General features: G+C 38.9%; 1 protein-coding gene and 1 pseudogene across 2 annotated transcripts; both read right to left on the bottom strand.

The window, feature by feature from the left end:
• Nucleotides 1–390: 390 nt before the first annotated feature.
• LOC147570668 (uncharacterized) lies at nucleotides 391–3,900 on the bottom strand. Its single transcript, XM_086664668.1, has 2 exons — nucleotides 1,053–3,900; nucleotides 391–949 (listed from the first exon to the last, which is right to left on the bottom strand). The coding sequence occupies exons 1-2, from the start codon at nucleotides 3,898–3,900 to the stop codon at nucleotides 573–575; spliced, it is 3,225 nt and encodes a 1,074-aa protein (XP_086520794.1). The 3' UTR covers nucleotides 391–572.
• An 8,234-nt stretch (nucleotides 3,901–12,134) lies between these two features.
• On the bottom strand, nucleotides 12,135–15,656 carry LOC147570667 (uncharacterized; annotated as a pseudogene). Its single transcript, XR_015235833.1, has 2 exons — nucleotides 12,798–15,656; nucleotides 12,135–12,697 (listed from the first exon to the last, which is right to left on the bottom strand). The product of XR_015235833.1 is annotated as an uncharacterized LOC147570667 (transcript).
• Nucleotides 15,657–19,149: the final 3,493 nt, after the last annotated feature.

Below are 19,149 nucleotides of genomic sequence, written 5' to 3'. Positions count from 1 at the left end.
GGAAGAAAAAGAAAATTAGAAGAAAAAAATGTTTTCGGGGAAACAAGATTTGTCCACCCAAATGATCTTTTATCCCTGAAAATGTTTTTCTTTCCCTTGAACACCCACCTTTTACATAATGTTTTTTGGTTATCTTTTGTATACCTTTACATGCATGACCAAATCTACAAAAAACAACTATATACAAAAACGTTGTCAAATATGCACTGATGCGGCACAAAAATGACGCGTGAGAAGTTAGAAGAAAAGCTTGTAAGAGCGTTACTGAAAGCGTTGCCGAAAGGGCATAGCAAGTAATATCAACCGATGAAAACAAATACAAATATGCACCTCTTACTGATTTGAATAACAAGGACAAACTCAAATACAAAATTTCTTCATCTTCACCAGTTGACCAAACTATGACTGAATTTCAAATATTTCATTACGTAAATGCAATTCATAAATCACAAGTCTCAGCTCATCACATGATAACCTTAGTAAAACATGAAAAAAAAAAAATCAGATCCATTCCAAACAGTAGGCGAAAAAAATATAGATGAGAAAGATGCTTCTTCTTCTTCGGAACGTTCTTATGCATCCCTTACTAGTTGTCCCAATGTGATAGTTTGAAAGGACTCGCCGGAAATAGATCTATTTGAAGATAGATTTGCAGATACTTGTTCCATCGTAGGCCTTATTTGCGGATCACCACTTAAGCATGACAACACTATCTTAAAAACATGCATAATATCTTTTGCAACAAAATTATCACTTGGAGGATCGATTCGTTGATCCAACAAATCTTTCAGTTTTATGCTCTCGCCTGGTAAAATTTTTGAAGGTGAAGAAGTGTGAAGACATGAGGAAATGAATTCACCAGGATGTGTTCCCATTAGTACTTCCAATGCCACCACTCCAAAGCTATATACATCGCATTTCTCTGTGACCTTCATCGTATAGGCAAGCTCTGAACAAAGATATTTACAAAAAAAAAAAACACAAACCTTATCATAGTTAATTTCTCCATATGTGAACAAATCAATAAATGGGAGCGATGATGTCTTTCTTACCTGGAGCAATGTATCCGCGGGTTCCTGCAAGTGAAGTCCAGTTGGATGAATCGGGCCTTATAAGTCGTGCCGTACCGAAATCAGACACACGAGCTTCGTATTCAGAATCTAGTAACACATTGTTGCTCGATATATCTCTATGCACTAATGGTGGTATGCAGTCATGGTGCATATAACTCAGCGCATTAACCACTCCCTTAATAAATCTAACCCTCTTTATCCATGTGAGCTCCATTACTAGTTCTTCGTCACGTAGAACATTTGCCAAACTTCCCTTCTCTAGATACTCGTACACCAAAAACGAGATTCTTCGTGTAACCTGTGAACAATATCCGTAAAGTTTCACAATGTGCCGATGTCGGATTTGTGTTAATGTATGAATCTCGTTTTCAAAAGACTTGAGGTCAAAAGATCCAGAGTCTTCATCAGAAGAGTGAAGTTTCTTTACAGCAAAAACTTGACCTGTTGAAAGATTTGCTTTGTAAACACTTCCATACCCTCCTGTTCCGATACAATATTTAGTATCAAATTCCTCAGTGGCTTTGATGATATCTTCAAATACTACTTTTCCATCGTAATTCCATATTGAGAATACATCTTTTCTTATGTTTTCAGATTCTCTTTGTTCCGTCGGTTGTAAATCTCTTGCTACTCTTTTACTATAACGAGAAAAGATAGCGAAAAGTAAGAACAAAAGTATCAAAAAAGCAAAGAGAGGAAGTAGAATTACGATCAAAATTTTATGTTTAACCATCTTTCGCTTTTCTCCGATGGAAGAATTGTTGCATGCTTTTAGCCCTATAAAGTTGTTACAACATAAGCCTATATTGTTCTTGACTGCATCAAATGAAGCATTGGTGAATGCCTTCATGTTCGGAAGCGGACCACTCAATTCATTGTAAGAAACATTGACAGCTGTCAGACTAAGCATTCCAACAAACGAAGATGGAATTGAACCAGAAAGTTTGTTACGTGAAAGATTCAACGTTTCTAACATGTTTAATTTCCCGAGATCTTGTGGTATTTCTCCACTGAGTTCATTCTGACTAATATCCAACAAGATTTGAATGGACTGCAAGTTCCCCAGCTGAGTCGGAATGCTTCCATTCAACTTATTTGTGCCTAAATTAAGAGAAATCAACTTCGAACAATCTCCAATTTCTGTTGGTATCGGTCCACTTAAAAAATTTGTTGATAGATCAAGCCATTCTATGTTGGATAACATTCCAATAGTTAGTGGCAACCTACCTGAGAGTCGGTTATTACTCAAATTTATGTCTATTAAAGATGATAATTGGAACAACTGCTTCGGAATTTCTCCTGTGAGACAATTTGAATCAATTTGAAGTCTTTTCAAACTTTTTAACTTCTCGAATTCGATCGGTATTCTACCAGTAATCTTGTTTTCGGACATTAAAAAGGATAACAAATTTTGGCTCAACCCCCATTTTTGGGAGAGTTTACCGAACAATCCATTGTTTCTCAAATTGATATACTGGAGTTCTGGATACACGCCGAAAGCTATTGATATATTGTCAATGAGATTATTAGTTTCAAGGTCAACTACTCTTATGCTGGTGCAGTTTTTAAGGCTTTTTGGAATAGGACCTGTGAACTGGTTGTCGAATCCAACAAACAATTGAAGTGATCCTCCTTTACATACGTCGTCTGGTAAATACCCAGATAAAAAGTTCGACGACAATGACAATTTGACTAGGTCAAGATGGTTGAGTTCACATGGTAATGAATCAAAGAAGTTGTTACTATCTAAAAATAGGGTAACCAAGCTGCTCAAATTTCCTATTGAAGCCGGAATTCTACCACTGAGATTGTTACCACTCAAACGGAGGTTACGAAGAGACATTAACCTTCCGATTTCTCGTGGAATGACTCCAGAAAGTTGATTCTCGAAAATAACTAGATCCTTTAGGTTAGTCAGATTGAATAAAGAGTCAGGAATAGAACCAGAGATATTGTTAAATGACATATCTAAGGATGAAAGAGATCTTAACCTTCCTATATCTCGCGGAATTATTCCAGAAAGTTGATTTTCAGCAAGATATAGAGTATTTAACTTATCTAAATTCCATAATGAATGAGGGATCGAACCAGAGATATTGTTAGTTGATATTTGTAAGTCTGTAAGAGATCTTAACCTTCCTACATCTCGCGGAATGATTCCAGAAAGTTGATTTTCATAAAGATATAGAGTATTTAACTTATCTAAATTGCATAATGAATCGGGGATGGGACCAGAGAGATTGTTGCTTTCCAAATAGAGTTGAGTAAGAGAACTTAGCATTCCTATAGAAGATGGGATTGAACCTATGAGGTTGTTTTGGGCCAGATTGAGGACAACAAGGAGGGGTAGATCCCCAAGTTCTTTAGGAATGTGACCAGAGAAATGATTGTCGCCAATATCAATGTAAGTTACTCTCTTAAGATGAGAAATTTGAGAAGGAATTGAGCCATAGAGAGCGTTCAAACTCAAGTCTATACTAACAATGTGTGGGAAAGCCGAGAAGTTGAAATCATTGAGCGTACCTTTTAAGCCCAAATCTGTTATATTCATTCTGGCAATATTTCCCTTGTTATCACAAGTGATTCCATACCATTTGCATTGATAAGTCCGTCTCTTCCAAGACTGTAGGAGAGCTTTAGGTTGACCACGAGTTTGGTCGGGAAGGCTAGATTTCCATTTAAGAAGAGAATCTGCTTGGTTTTGTTCTTCAAATACCGCATTTATTTTCCAAGTATTAATTGACGAACCTTCAGAAAAAGCCAAAACAAACTTGGAAATTAAAATAAAGAATAGCAATAATGCAACAAGAAGATGTATTCGCAACATATTTGATTTGTCTATCGTTCTGGTATGGGTGGGTCATTTTGATGCAGCTATAAATAACAATTGGAAGCACTCTCTACATAAGATAATTGTCAAGTAAGAAATGATTACAATAGGGTAAAAGATAGAAAGACTTAGGTAATGAAGTCAAGGTCTTTCATAATTAACCAAAGTAATTTCTTGCCTATTTTATATGGAGAATGTAAAGAAAGTGAAAGCTTTAGTTGGTCGTCAAAAGTAAGAGACTTAGGAGGGTTCTAAGTCAAGGTCTTCCATTTGGTGTCCAAGCTTTAGTAATAGTAAAGAAAGTTACCACCAAATTGCATGCTTTATAGGTCGGACCAAGGCCGAACACCAATGGCATCCCAAATCGAATAATTAAAACAGTATGGGTTCCGAAACAAAACTCTAAAGCACCATTCCCAGATTAGTTGAACACTACAGAATAGAATCCAAATCAGTTATTTTTGTTGACAGGAACAATTTTCCTAAATTTCGCAGAACCATTTTTTTATTTTATCACCGTTAGTGTGTCTCATTCACTCACAAGACTGTCTAAAACTCGTCTTGAAGGAGGCACCTTTAACACTTAAACGGGGACACCTTCAAAACTCCCCTTTTACTCGACCGCCAAAAATAAAATAAAGAATCTCTCATCTCATCGAACAAAAACAATTGCAAACAATAGTAAATATTTTTTTCTTCTTTTATGGTATTCTTGTTGACGCTTTACTTTTCAACATGTGTTGTCATTTATGATGTTGTAGAATTACCAGTCAGTTAGCTTTCTTCGTCCCACTTGCTCATCGGTATCTCTCCCTGAATCTGCAATAACAACCTTCTTTATTCCTTATTGGCTTCCCGTTATATGTCCCAGCTCTTCCTTCGATTGCTTATACAGTATCCATCCCTTGAATAACTCTTCCAAAGCTACATGTTCCCTTATAGTGAAGTTCTTTACCACTTTCACCCTTGCCCTTTTCCCCTGCACTTGAATATACCTTGGTCATAACCACCATAAAAAGGGAGTCCAAACTTACAGTTTAGACTGCTGTAAATGAAACATCAAGAACGAAGACGACTAATAACAGAAGGAGGGTAAAATTAGAAAAAAAAAATAACTGATTTTGTTTCGAGATGAATACATCATTTGAGTGGAATAATGGTTTGCCCATTACCACTTCATGGGAGTGAAATAGCTAAAAGACTTGTCTAACCATACTTTTCATTTGCCTAAGATCCTTCCCTCGACCATTCTCTCCCAAGCTAGAGAACTCCTTGCACATTACCTCTTCAAGGGGGTAAACCAGCTAAGACTTCTCTAAACATATCTCGCGTCCGCCTAAGTTGCTAATAATCTAAACAGATCTTCCCCTCGAGCATTTCTCCAAAGCTACAATAGAGAATCTTAGACTAATATGGTTTTCCCTTGACAATGGAATAATAGCGTAAAAGGATGAACAAGTCTAACACACACGAAAAGAAAGAAAACATAAAACAGAACAGATGAAAGAAGCCGATAACCTCTAAGGCTCAAAATGTTGCTAGCAAGACCTCCAACGTAATATATTTTTTTTTGTTGAAATTCCAACGTAATATATTACCCCGATAAGATAGATAATAGACCCAAGCTTTCCCAATACTCTAATTTAAATTTTGACTCAGAAGGAGGCATGGAGCTGCTGATTGGCTCCCCATCCAGCATTTATACTGTCTCTAAAGATGTCACTGATTTCTTTTGCTTTTCAAAAGACCGCGAAAATCACTTGTAGGATGCACCCCAGAGAACCATTTACGGGAACTAACATAGTATCTAAGGACTAATTCTATTGGTTATCATATTGGGCTTATAAGCATTTGGAGTAAATATTAATGTAAATAATGTCTAAATGGTGTGTTTGTCATTATCTTATGTAACTAGGGACAATACTGTAATTGTACTCCTCCTTTATATTCTATAAATACAACCCAGCTGCCCTATATTGGGGCATCCTTGATTTCATCAATCACATGGTATCAGAGCCGTCCCCTTGAGCAAAATCTCTTGGTCCTTGTGTCTCTCTTTTCACTCGTCTTCTTCTTCTCCTTTGTCTCTGTTTTACTGTTCCATTAATGGCCACCACAGAAGCTAATCCTCTTTCTCCCACCCCTGTTTTTACTCCCTCTTCTTCTCAAACCACTGTCTCAACTTTACCTTCTCTTACCAACATAGCAAGCCTGGTTTCGATTAGATTGGATAACACGAATTACCTCCTATGGCGTAGTCAACTTCTACCAATCCTTCACTCCCACGACCTGTTTAAGTTTGTCAATGGAAGCTTCCCACCTCCTCCTGAATTTCTCAATCCTGAGAATACCTCTAACCCCAATCCAAACCCTGATTTTGTCTACTGGTACAGGGTCGATCAAATGCTATTGTCTTGGCTAAATGCCACTTTAACAGAACCTATTCTGTCTCAGGTTCTTGGCCTCACTTCTTCTAGAGCAGTGTGGGAATCCTTGGAACACAGTTTTTCATCCTTCAACTCGGCTCGTCTAATGAATCTCAAACTCCAGCTTCAAACCACAAAGAAGGGCTCCCTTTCTATCTCTGATTATCTTCTTCGTCTAAAGAGTATTGCTGACTCTCTTGCAGCAATAGGTCACCCTGTTGTTGATGAGGAACTTGTCCTCATTGTTCTCTCTGGTCTTGGCTCAGAATATGAGAGTTTTGTCACTTCAATGACCACTCGTCTTCAACCTCCTACCTATTCTGAACTACAGTCTCTGTTGCTTACCCAAGAGTTTCGCCTTCAACTCCTTCAACCAAACATCCCTCCACAAACTGCTTTGCTTACAAACTCGACCCCTTCCTCTCAATCCTTCTCTGTTTCTCGTGGTCGAGGTCGTTACTCCAACAGGGGAGGTGGACGTGGTCGGAACTCTTACTCTAACAGGGGTGGTCGTCACCAATACTCCTCTGTTCTTGGAAAACCTCCTGAAAGACAGGTTGTTGTGTGTCAATACTGTGGTCGAACTGGTCTTACGGCTAGACAATGTTACAATCTCACTCGTCCAAATGACTTCCATCAATCATTTGCTGCTCTTGGCCTTGATTCCATCGGTCCTGATCCTCACTGGTACATTGATTCAGGTGCTACATCTCATATTGCATCTGAAACTGCCTCCATTGTTTCCCGAAATGATATCCCTGCTCCTGATCAAGTGATTGTTGGTAATGGAGGTTCTGCTCCTGTTGCTGGTGTTGGTAATTGTCCCTTAACCCCAAACTTAGTGCTTAAGAATGTTCTTATTGTTCCTTCCTTTAAGAAGAATTTAATTTCCATTTCACACTTGCTTCGTGATTTCAATTGTGTTGTTGTTTTTGATCGGAGTGGTTTCTTTGTTCAGGACCTTCCCACAGGGAAGATACTCCTCGTAGGGTCGATTGAGGATGGACTCTTTCGTCTCTCCTCTGCTCCTGTTTCGTCTTCTTCCTTCTTTGTTCAATCAATGTCAGCTGGAACTCGTGCTTCTCCTGATGTTTGGCATCGGCGTCTAGCTCATGTTCATCTGAGAAGTTTAAATCACCTAATTAGTGATGATGTTTTGCCTTTATCTTCTACAAATTTTAACAAATCGAAATGTATTAGTTGTTTATCTGGTAAACATCATCAACTATCTTTTAATCAAGTTACTCATGTTTCTTCTTCTCCAAATGAACTAATTCACAGTGATGTTTGGGGTCCATCCCCTGTTTCTTCTGTCTCTGGTTTTCGTTATATTGTTTTATTTATTGATGATTACACAAGATTTACTTGGGTCTATTTCATGAAAAACAAATCCGAAGTTTTCACCCATTTCAAAGAATTCAAAAATTTAGTGGAAAAACAATTTTCAACCCCAATCAAGATCTTCCAATCTGATGGAGGGGGGGAGTATGTGAGTTCTGATTTTTCCAATTTTCTTGTCTCAAATGGAATTCAACATAGAAAATCTTGTCCTCACACCCCTCAGCAAAATGGGGTTGCTGAGAGAAAGATCAGACACTTGGTTGAGACATCACTTTGTCTTCTTCATCAAGCTTCAATGCCTTCCAAGTTTTGGGCCGATGCAGTTCATACTGCTGTTTTCACTGTAAATCGACTACCCTCATCAATACTTTCGGGTAAATCACCATTTGAAAAGCTTTTTAACCTCAAACCAGATTATAGTATTTTCAAAATCTTCGGGTGTCGATGCTTCCCCCTTCTCCCTGCTTACAGAACATCAAAGCTTGATTATAAATCAAAACCTTGTATTTTTCTGGGGTACAGCTCAAATCACAAGGGCTATCGTTGCCTTGATGAAACATCCTCTCGAGTTTATATTTCTCGAAGTGTAATCTTCGATGAGAATACATTTCCTCTGTCTTCGTCTTCCTCCTCTACTCCCTCTCTCTGTTCTAACTCTCTCTCTTCTCCTCTGGTATTAAAATGGACGATTCCAGCTGACTCAGATCTGTTTTGTCCTGGTCCTCCACCTTCTTCACCACCTGTCCCACCACTTTCTTCAAATTCTTTGGGACCACGCGTTTTCTCCTTACCATCTTCCTCTCGTCGTTTACCTAATCGTACGGCTCCTCTTATCCCACCTGGTTTTGAAGGCCGACAGATTACTGTTCCGTCTCAGGCCACGCTACCTCTATTTAATGCGTCAACAGTAAGGGTACCGACTGACCCCTCATCCACTCCACTTCCCTCTGTGCTGTCTCCTGATATAACGCCACCTGGCCCCACTAGTCCACAGTTGGTGTCCCCTACCTCTCACGTGCCTTCATCAACTAACGTGTTACTTGACACGAACGACTCGCACGATAATTCTCGTCTTCTCCAAAACACCCAATTTCCTCCATCCGAAACCCTAATTTCAAATCCCAATTCCACTTCTCAAATCCCTACCAATTTACCACTTCTTCCTACCACTTCTGTTCATCCAATGGTAACACGTAGTCGAGATGGCACAAGAAGACCAAAAATTTTGCTAACCTCTCATGAAATTGAACCAACAACTTACACTCAAGCTTCCAAATCAGACAATTGGAATTCAGCGATGGCAGACGAAATCAATGCCTTACACAAGAACAATACCTGGACTCTTGTCCCTTATAAACACGATATGAACTTAGTTGATTGCAAGTGGATTTACAAAATTAAACGAAGGTCAGATGGTTCGCTACTTCGTTATAAAGCTCGTCTTGTAGCCAGGGGTTACACTCAACAACCAGGGATCGATTACGAAGAGACGTTCAGCCCGGTTGTTCGTCCAGAAACAATTCGTACCATACTATCATTGGCTGTCACTAAAAATTGGGGAATTCGCCAATTAGATGTTAAGAATGCGTTTCTCCATGGCAATTTAGAAGAATCGGTTTATATGAATCAACCCAAAGGCTTCATTGATCCCTGTTTTCCCACATACGTCTGCAAGCTCAACAAGGCGCTCTATGGTCTCAAACAAGCCCCTCGGGCTTGGCATCAACGTTTTAGTGACTGCTTATTTCGACTTCAATTTCAGCAATCCATCTCTGATCCTTCCATGTTTTATTTTCATCATAACAATGATTTGATCATTCTATTGTTATATGTGGACGACATAATAGTCACAGGATCGTCATCTATACTACTTCACTCGATAATTACTCAACTCAAGAAGCATTTTGAGATGACTGATATGGGCGAATTAAGTTATTTTCTTGGAATGGAGGCTGTTCGGGATTCATCAACTCTTCTCCTAACTCAATCGAAGTATACATTGGATCTTCTTCAACGATTTGGTCTGAACAACTCAAAACCAGTTAATACACCTGTCCTTTGTGGTACCAAGTTATCTAAATCAAATGGTGTCCCTATTGATGATCCTCAAAAGTTCAGAAGCCTCGTCGGAGCTCTTCAATACTTGACCATGACTCGACCGGATATATCCTATGCCGTCAATCAGGTATCGAAATTTATGCATCAACCAACTGATATTCACTTAATAGCTGCTAAACGAATACTACGTTACTTAAAAGGCACTATCTCTAATGGAATTTGCTTTCGACGAGCTTCATCTTTGAATATCACTGGTTATTCCGACGCCGATTGGGCAGGATCGCCCGATGACCGGCGGTCAACGACGGGTCTTTGTATCTTCCTTGGTCCTAATATAATTCAATGGGCTTCGAAGACCCAGCCCACTGTGGCCCGATCGTCCACAGAGGCCGAATATAGGGCTGTCTCAAATGCTAGTTCTGAAATACGGTGGCTACAACATTTATTAAAAGAGCTGGGTATTTCTTTATCGGCACCACCGGTTATATATTGTGACAACTTAAGTGCTACATATCTCACTATAAACCCGGTTCTTCACTCCCGCACCAAACATTCCGCAATTGATTACCACTTTGTGCGTGAACAAGTTAAGTCCGGCAAACTCAAGGTTCATTATTTACCGGGAGATTCACAAATAGCTGACATTTTCACAAAAGGTTTACCGTCCACAAGATTTGATGATTTACGGTTCAAGCTCTCACTTGTTCAAGGCCGTTCGACTTGAGGGGGGGTATTAATGTAAATAATGTCTAAATGGTGTGTTTGTCATTATCTTATGTAACTAGGGACAATACTGTAATTGTACTCCTCCTTTATATTCTATAAATACAACCCAGCTGCCCTATATTGGGGCATCCTTGATTTCATCAATCACAGTAAATTTGTCCTCAAGGTCGTTAAGCACTAGGCAACCAGGGTATCAGGACGAGGAGTAGATGGTGTCATGGTGATGAAAATAATGTGCTAAAACGTAATCAACAACATTAGACACTTTTACAGCTACTCACAGTAAGTAAATAAGATAAAGATTAAAAAGAAACTCGAATTATCATGTCAAGAGTAAAGCCCTGTGAAGTTGATAAATATCATCCAAAGAACATATGCTGCAAGATTATCAGGTTACAAATGTTAAAACATAACATGGGGGAGCAGATCAAGGTCTCCATACAAAAGTGATAGATAAGAACAGTGATACATACCAACTTGTAAGAGTAAGAGGCGGTTTAAGAGCCACTTTCATTGAGGCGGTTTAACAAAGCTAATTGTGAGAGGCAGTTTCCATACATCATTGAGGCGGTTTATTGGGCACCATATAGGTGGTTTCTAAATTTTGGCACCAAAGTAATTTAGAAACCAAGTTTCTTTTTATGGGGCTTGATATCCTATATAAATAGGGGTCTTGAGTCTTTGTAAATCATCACCAACACAAGCAACAACAACTCTTCTTTAGAGAGAGCTAAAGAGAGAGAGCAAGAGTGAGAGAAATTTTTCATAGTTTTTGAGCGGTGTTAAATTTCTCGGTCGTCGAAGATTTAGTATAGAAGGTTAATTTCTATACGGTACCATCTTGGGACGAACTTGCGGGTTGTGTTAGTCGTCTTCATCTATCCTTCAATAAAGATTTCTTGTTCGCCCGAGGACGTAGGCTTTAGGCCGAACCTCGTTAATTTCTGTTTGCATATTTGATTTTGGCTTAGCTTTTCGAATAATCTTCATAGTCGGATCAATTTCTAGGATAGGTTCGATAGCTTCCGTGACTTTTAGTTATAACACAACTGTTTTCGGTATAACCTGCCCTTACAACCAAATGACAATTCTACCTGCAGAAAGTGCATAAACCATCTTTGAAATGGTTCATCAAGTTAGAACTTGCACCCACTTGTAAGCCCAAGAGTGGGTTTATGTGGAATCAAAAGGCATCTTACTGATGCATTAAGAGTTTCATAGCCAAATCTTCTGAAGGCACATCGATTAAAAATGTATAGTTTATTCGTAGATTACAATTACATTAAGGACTTCAAGTGATCCCCATTTTGCAATTTGGTCATTTGGTTAGTGACAATTAACTAACATTAAGGACAATTAACTAACATTTTTCTTTCCCATGATTCCATGAACACCCACCCTTTTACAATGTTTTCTGGTGATCTTTTGTATACTTTTACATGCACTAACAACTACTATAAAAATGTGATCAAATATGCACCAATGCGTCACAAAAATTACGCGTCAAGAGTCAAAAGGAGAGCTTGCAATAGCGTTACTGAAAGCGTTGACGAGAGGGAGGAATAAGTAATATCAACAGATGAAAAAACAGATACCATTATGCACCTCTTAGTGATTTGAATAACAAGGACAAATTCAAATACAAAATTTCTTCATCTTCACCAGTTGACCAAACTATGGCTGAATTTCTAATATTTCATTAAGTCATTGCAATTCATAAATCACAAGTCTCAGTTCATCACATGATAACCTTAGTAAAACATGAAATAAAAAACATCAGATCCATTCCGAACAATAGGCGAAAAAATGGACCATCTAAGGAACAATATAGACGAGAAAGATGTTTCTTCTTCTTCAAAATGTTTTTATGCATCCCTTACTAGTTGTCCCAATGTGATAGTTTGAAAGGACTCGTTGGAAATAGATCTGTTTGAAGATAGATTTGCAGATACTTGTTCCATTGTAGGCCTTGTTTGTGGATCACAACTTAAGCATGCCAACACTAACTTAAAGACATTCATAATATCTTTTGCAACAAAATGATCACTTGGAGGATCGATTCGTTGATCCAACAAATCCTTCAACATTATGGTCTCGCCCAATGAAAGTTTTGAAGGTGAAGAAGTGTGAAGACACGACGAAATGAATTCACCTGGATGTGTTCCCATTAATACTTCCAATGCCACCACTCCATAGCCTATATACATCGCATTTCTCTGTGACCTTCATCGTATAGGCAAGCTCTGGACAGAGATTTAACAAAAAAAAAACGTAAACATTATCGTAGTTAATTTCCCCATATGTGAATAAATCAATCAATGGGAGCGAAAGTTTCTTTTTTACCTGGAGCGATGTATCCGCGGGTTCCTGCAAGTGAGGTCCAGTTGGATGAATCGGGCCTTGTAAGCCTTGCAGTACCGAAATCAGAGACTCGGGCTTCGTATTCAGAATCTAGTAACACATTGCTGCTAGATATATCTCTATGCACTAATGGTGGTTTGCAGTCATGGTGCATATAACTCAGTGCATTAACCACTCCCTTGATAAATCTTACCCTCTTTATCCATGTGAACTCCATTACTAACTCTTCGTCACGTAGAACATTGGCCAAACTTCCCTTTTCTAGATACTCGTAAACCAAAAACGAGATTCTTCGTGTTACGTGTGAACAATATCCGTAAAGTTTCACAATGTGCCGATGTCGGATTTGTGTTAATGCATGAATTTCGTTTTCGAAAGATTTGAGGTCAAAGGATCCAGAGTCTTCGTCAGAAGAGTGAAGTTTCTTTACAGCGAAAACTTAACCCGTTGAGAGATTGGTTTGGTGAACACTTCCATACCCTCCTGTTCCGATGCAATATTTAGTATCAAATTCCTCAGTGGCTTCGATGATATCTTCAAATACTACTTTGCCATCGTAATTCCATATTGAGAATACATCTCTTCTTCTGCTTTCAGATTCTCTTTGTTCTGTCGGTTCTATATCTCTTGCTAATCTTTTACGATAACGAGAAAAGACAGCGAAAAATAGGAACAAAAGAATCAAAAAGCCAAAGAGAGGAAGTAGAATTATGATAAAAAATTTATATTTAACCATCTTTCGCTTTTCTCCGATGGAAGAATTGTTGCATGCATTTAGGCCTGTAAAGTTGTTACTACATAAACCTATGTTGTTCTTGAATGCATCAAATGAAGCACTAGTGAATGCCTTCATGTTCGGAAGTGGGCCACTCAATTCATTGTAAGAAACATTAACAACTGTCAGACTAATCATTCCAACAAACGAAGATGGAATGGAACCAGAAATCTTGTTACGTGAAAGATTCAACTTTTTTAACTTGTCTAATTTCCCAAGATCCTGTGGTATTTCTCCACCGAGTTCATTCTGACTAACAAGATCCAACAAGATTTGTATGGACTGCAAGTTCCCCAGCTGAATCGGAATCCTTCCATTCAACTTATTCGTGCCTAAATTAAGAGACAACAACTTCGAACAATCTCCAAGTTGTGTTGGTATCGGCCCGCTTAAAAAGTTTGTTGATAGATCAAGCCTTTCTATGTTAGATAACATTCCAATTGTTAATGGCAACCTACCTGAGAGTCGGTTATTACTCAATTTTAGGTAGATCAAAGATGATAATTGGAACAACTGCTTTGGAATTTCTCCTGAGAGATAATTTGAATCAATATAAAGTTTTCTTAAACTTTTTAACTTTTTAAATTCAATCGATATTCCACCAGTAATCTTGTTTCCTGACATTGAAAAGGCCGACAAATTTTGGCTCAACCCCCATTTTTGGGAGAGTTCACCGAACAATCCATTGTCTCTCAAACTGAAATACTTGAGTTCTGGATACACGCCTAAAGCTATTGATATATTGTCAATGAGATTATTCCTCCCAAGGTCAAGTGTTCTTATGCTGGTGCAGTTTTTAAGGCTTTTTGGAATAGGACCTGTGAACTGGTTGGCGAATGCAACAATCCATTGAAGTGATCCTCCTTTACATACGTCGTCTGGTAAATAACCTGATAAAAAATTCGTCGACAATGACAAATTGACTAGGTCAAGATGGTTGAATTCATATGGTAATGAACCAAAGAAGTTGTTATTATCTAAGAATAGGACAACCAAGCTGCTCAAATTTCCTATTGAAGCCGGAATTCTACCATTGACATTGTTATTATTCAAACGGAGCTCACCAAGAGACCTTAACCTTCCGATTTCTCGTGGAATGACTCCAGAAAGTTGATTGTAGAAACTAGCTAGATACTTTAGGTTAGTCAGATTGCATAACGAGTTAGGGATGGAAGCAGAGAGATAGTTATGTGACATATCTAAGGATGAAAGAGATCTTAACCTTCCTATATCTCTCGGAATAATTCCAGAAAGTTGATTTCGATAAAGATATAAAGTATTTAACTTATCTAAATTGCATATTGAATCAGGGATGGGACCAGAGATATTGTTATCATATATTTCTAAGTATGTAAGAGATCTTAACCTTCTTATATCTCGCGGAATGATTCCAGTAAGTTGATTGTGAAACAGAGATAAAGTATTTAACTTACCTAAATTGCATAATGAATCAGGGATTGGACCAGAGAGATTGTTTTCGAACAAATAGAGTACAGTAAGAGAACTTAGCATTCCTATTATCCTATAGAAGATGGGATTGAACCTATGAGGTTGTTTTGGCCGAGACTTAGGACAGTAAGGAAAGGTAGATCCCCGAGTTCTTGAGGAATGTGACCAGAGAATTGGTTCTGGCCAATATCAATATAAGTTGCTCTTTTAAGATGAGAAATTTGAGAAGGAATTGAGCCATAGAGAGCATTCGAACTCAAGTCTAGAATAACAATGTATGGGAAAGCCGAGAAGTTGAAATGATAGAGCGTACCTTTTAAACCCAAACCTGTTATATTCACTCCGACGATATTTCCCTTGTTGTCACAAGTGATTCCATACCATTTGCATTGATAAGTTGATCTCTTCCAAGACTGTAGGAGAGCTTTAGGTTGACCACGAGTTTGGTCGGGAAGGCTAGATTTCCATTTAAGAAGAGACTCTGCTTGGTTTTGTTCTTCAAATACCGCATTTATTTTCCAAGTACTAATTGACGAACCTTTAGAAAAAGCCGAAACAAACTTCGAAAGTAAAATAAAGAATAGCAACAATCCAACAAGAATATGTATTCGCAACATATTTGATTTGTCTATGGTTGGTCATTTTGATGCAGCTATAAATAACAATTGGAATGAAATGAGAGGATCTTTGCCTCTTCCCCTCTTTGGGTATCCATTATATAATGAAATTACAATCCCATATTTTGGGATGATTACAATAGATATGGCAACAATATAAATTTACAAATCATTACTATAAATATAGATGCCTTATCTATTACACCCCCGCAGTCGAAGCCGGAGGAGGCCGAAGGCTGAGACTGGAGCGACAGTTTTTAAAGAGTACACGTGGCAGCCCCTTCGTGAATATGTCAGCGATTTGATATCGTGAGGGCACATGAAGAACACGCACTTGACCCTGTTGCACCTTTTCACGAAGAAAGTGTATATCAAGTTCTATGTGCTTGGTTCGTTGATGTTGTACTGGGTTACCTGATAGATAAATGGCACTGACATTGTCGCAATAGACTAGAGTGGCGCAGGAAAGAGGGCGTTGAAGCTCTAGCAGTAGGTTTCGCAACCAGCAAACTTCTGCAACAACATTTGCAACACCGCGGTACTCGGCTTCTGCACTGGAACGAGAGATGGTAGCCTGTCTCTTGGAGGACCATGAGATGAGATTGTCGCCGTAGTAAATACAGAAGCCACTAGTGGAGCGACGTGTGTCGGGACAACCAGCCCAGTCAGCATCAGTATAAGCTACCAACCGTGGATCCTGAGATGGCCCAAGGGTAAGGCCGAAAGTACTGGTACCCTGAATGTAACGGATGATTCGCTTGAGAGCATTCCAATGGGCAGTCTTAGGAGAATGCATATGGATACATATCTGCTGTACAACATAGCTAATATCCGGGCGGGTGAAGGTTAAATATTGAAGTGTACCTGCGAGACTACGATACAACGTCGGGTCATGAAAGGCTTCGCCTGCATGAGACCCGAGTTTACTGTTGGTGTCAACAGGTGTGTGGACAGGCTTGCAAGAAGACATGCCAGCTCGCTCAATAATTTCCTGGGCATAGGCATGTTGTGAGAGAAAGAGGGTATCCTTTTGCGGCTTGACTGAAATACCGAGGAAGAAGCTAAGTGGGCCGAGGTCTTTCATAACAAATTCGGCAGACAGGTGGGACATAAGAGTGGTCCGTAGAGTGTCGGATGATGTGACAAGAACAATATCATCGACGTAGAGTAACAAATAAGCAACCTGAGATCCCTGGTGAAAAGTAAATAAGGAAGCATCACACTTACTCTGCACAAAGCCCAAAGTGAGAACAAAATCTGTAAACCGTTGGTACCATGTCCGTGGTGCCTGTTTCAACCCATATAAAGACTTCTTGAGTCGGCAGACATGATCAGGAAAGTCTGTGTGACGAAATCCCATAGACTGATACATATATACAGTCTCGTGTAAGTGGCCGTGAAGGAAGGCATTAGTAACGTCCAACTGGTGTATTTGCCAAGACTGAGATAAGGCAATAGAAAGCACCGTACGTATAGTGGCCGGCTTAACAACCGGACTGAACGTCTCTCCACAGTCAATACCAACCTGTTGTAGGCGGCCATCACAAACTAACCTCGCCTTATAACGTTCCCAAGACCCATCTGATTTGAACTTGTGTTTAAATAGCCACATGCTTCTGATGACATTCATGTTTGGTAACCTCGGTGTTAATTCCCATGTCTCGTTCTTAATAAGAGCATGGTATTTGTCAGTCATGGCGTTATGCCATTCCGGTATGGACAAGTCCTCGAACGGGTTTTTGGGTAGGGGGACGGTGGTGGAAACATTTAGGGTTCCTGGTTCTCTTGATACCATGAAATGAGAGGATCCTTGCCTCTTCCCCTCTTTGGGTATCCATTATATAATGAAATTACAATCCCATATTTTGGGATGATTACAATAGATATGGCAACAATATAAATTTACAAATCATTACTATAAATATAGATGCCTTATCTATTATGGAAGCACTCTCTACATAAGATTTTTGTCAAAGTAAGAAATGATTACAATAGGGTAAAAGATATGGAGAATGTAATTTCTTGGAAACATGGCTTTGTTATTTTCATTTAGCGGAAACATGGCCTTGTTATTTTCCGAGTTCCATAATTAAGTAATTTCTTGCCTATTTTATATGGAGAATGTAAAGAAAGTGAAAGCTTTAGTTGGTCGTCAAAAGTGAGAAGGATAAGTGAAAGAAAGATACACCTTTATGAGTGGAAGAAGAGACTTAGGAGGTTTGAAAGTCAAGGTCTTCCATTTGGTGTCCAAGCTTTAGTTGTAGTAAAGAAAGTTACCACCAAATTGCATGCTTTATAGGTCGGACTAGAGCTGAACAAGGTCTTCCACTGGGCGGGTACATACATACACCTTTCAACCTGTACTAAACACCAATGCCACCATTCCCAGATTATTTGAACACTACAGAATAAAATCACTTTTTTTTGTCGACAGGAACAATTTTCCTAAAGTAATTTATTGCCATTCTAAATGGATTATGTAAAGAAAGTAAAATCTTTAAATGGATTATGTAAAGAAAGTAAGAAGGATAAGTGAAAGATACGACACTGAGTGGAAGAGACTTTGGAGGGCCTAAGTCAAGGTCTTCCATTTGGTGTGCAAATGGTAGAATCAATGTTGTAAAGAATGTTACCTGAAGGAACTCCCACCAAATTGACGAGCAGCGTTCCCATCGGGTTTGCACAACCGGGAGATGATTCTATTATGGTGGCGCCCTCTCTTATTTCCATTTAGTGTCGTATCTTTTCAAATAGTTATTGGCGCATTGCGGAGAACCCCGGCGATGGCCCACCCCCTAACCCCAATTCCTACCAACACTGCTAACATCACCTAAACCCGCCGTTCCTCAAGAACCGCTCCGCTGGTACAAACTTGTTCCGATCCGAATACGCACTCATATTTTTCATTTGCAATCTATAGTGCTTCCCTTGAAACAACAATAAAGGTTGGCTTGGATCGAGATTCATGTTTCCGTTCAGAGATCGAATCCTCTGCTTTAGAGGCCGTCGGAGTAAGGATGAACACTTCTTAAAATCGAATAATTAAAATGGGTTCCGAAACAAAACTCTAAAGCACCATTCTTAAAATCTACCCAGATTATTAGAACACTTCAGAATAGCTACTATATGCAAATGGCAGCTAAAATCAACAACACCAATTGCAAACCCTAGAAAGCTCGTCTCTGATTTTCTTATCAACTACCTTCCTATCAATTATCTTCGCAAAATGTTAATCTCGAACTAGGGTTTAGCTCATTTACAATTTGAAGCATAAAGAATCGATATTATTTGATCTACAAAAACCCCTAATGATGACTGACTACAAAAAAACCCCTTTTTTTTTATGTGATCTACAAAAAAACTGATTTTGATTTGCCTGGTGACTGACTACAAACACCTAATGATGTTTATTTCTGAAAATTTAAACTAAAACTCAAAAAGGTGTTTTTTCCCCTGCTACGAAGATGAGTATACTTCCTCTGTTAGGGTTTCC

Source organism: Eschscholzia californica, unplaced genomic scaffold, assembly GCF_041429995.1.
Source record: "Eschscholzia californica isolate CP2 unplaced genomic scaffold, dmEscCali1.0.p SCAF_1, whole genome shotgun sequence".
NCBI lineage: Eukaryota > Viridiplantae > Streptophyta > Magnoliopsida > Ranunculales > Papaveraceae > Eschscholzia > Eschscholzia californica.
Note: the sequence above shows the minus strand (reverse complement) of the source record. Positions and strands in the feature narration are given on the sequence as shown.

Excerpts from the sequence above, each read along its gene's own strand:
- LOC147570668 (XM_086664668.1), bottom strand. The coding sequence starts at position 3,900 with ATGTTGCGAATACATCTTCTTGTTGCATTATTGCTATTCTTTATTTTA. Across the intron at positions 950-1,052 it reads CCGCGGATACATTGCTCCAG|AGCTTGCCTATACGATGAAG; the intron begins GTAAGAAAGACA and ends ATCTTTGTTCAG.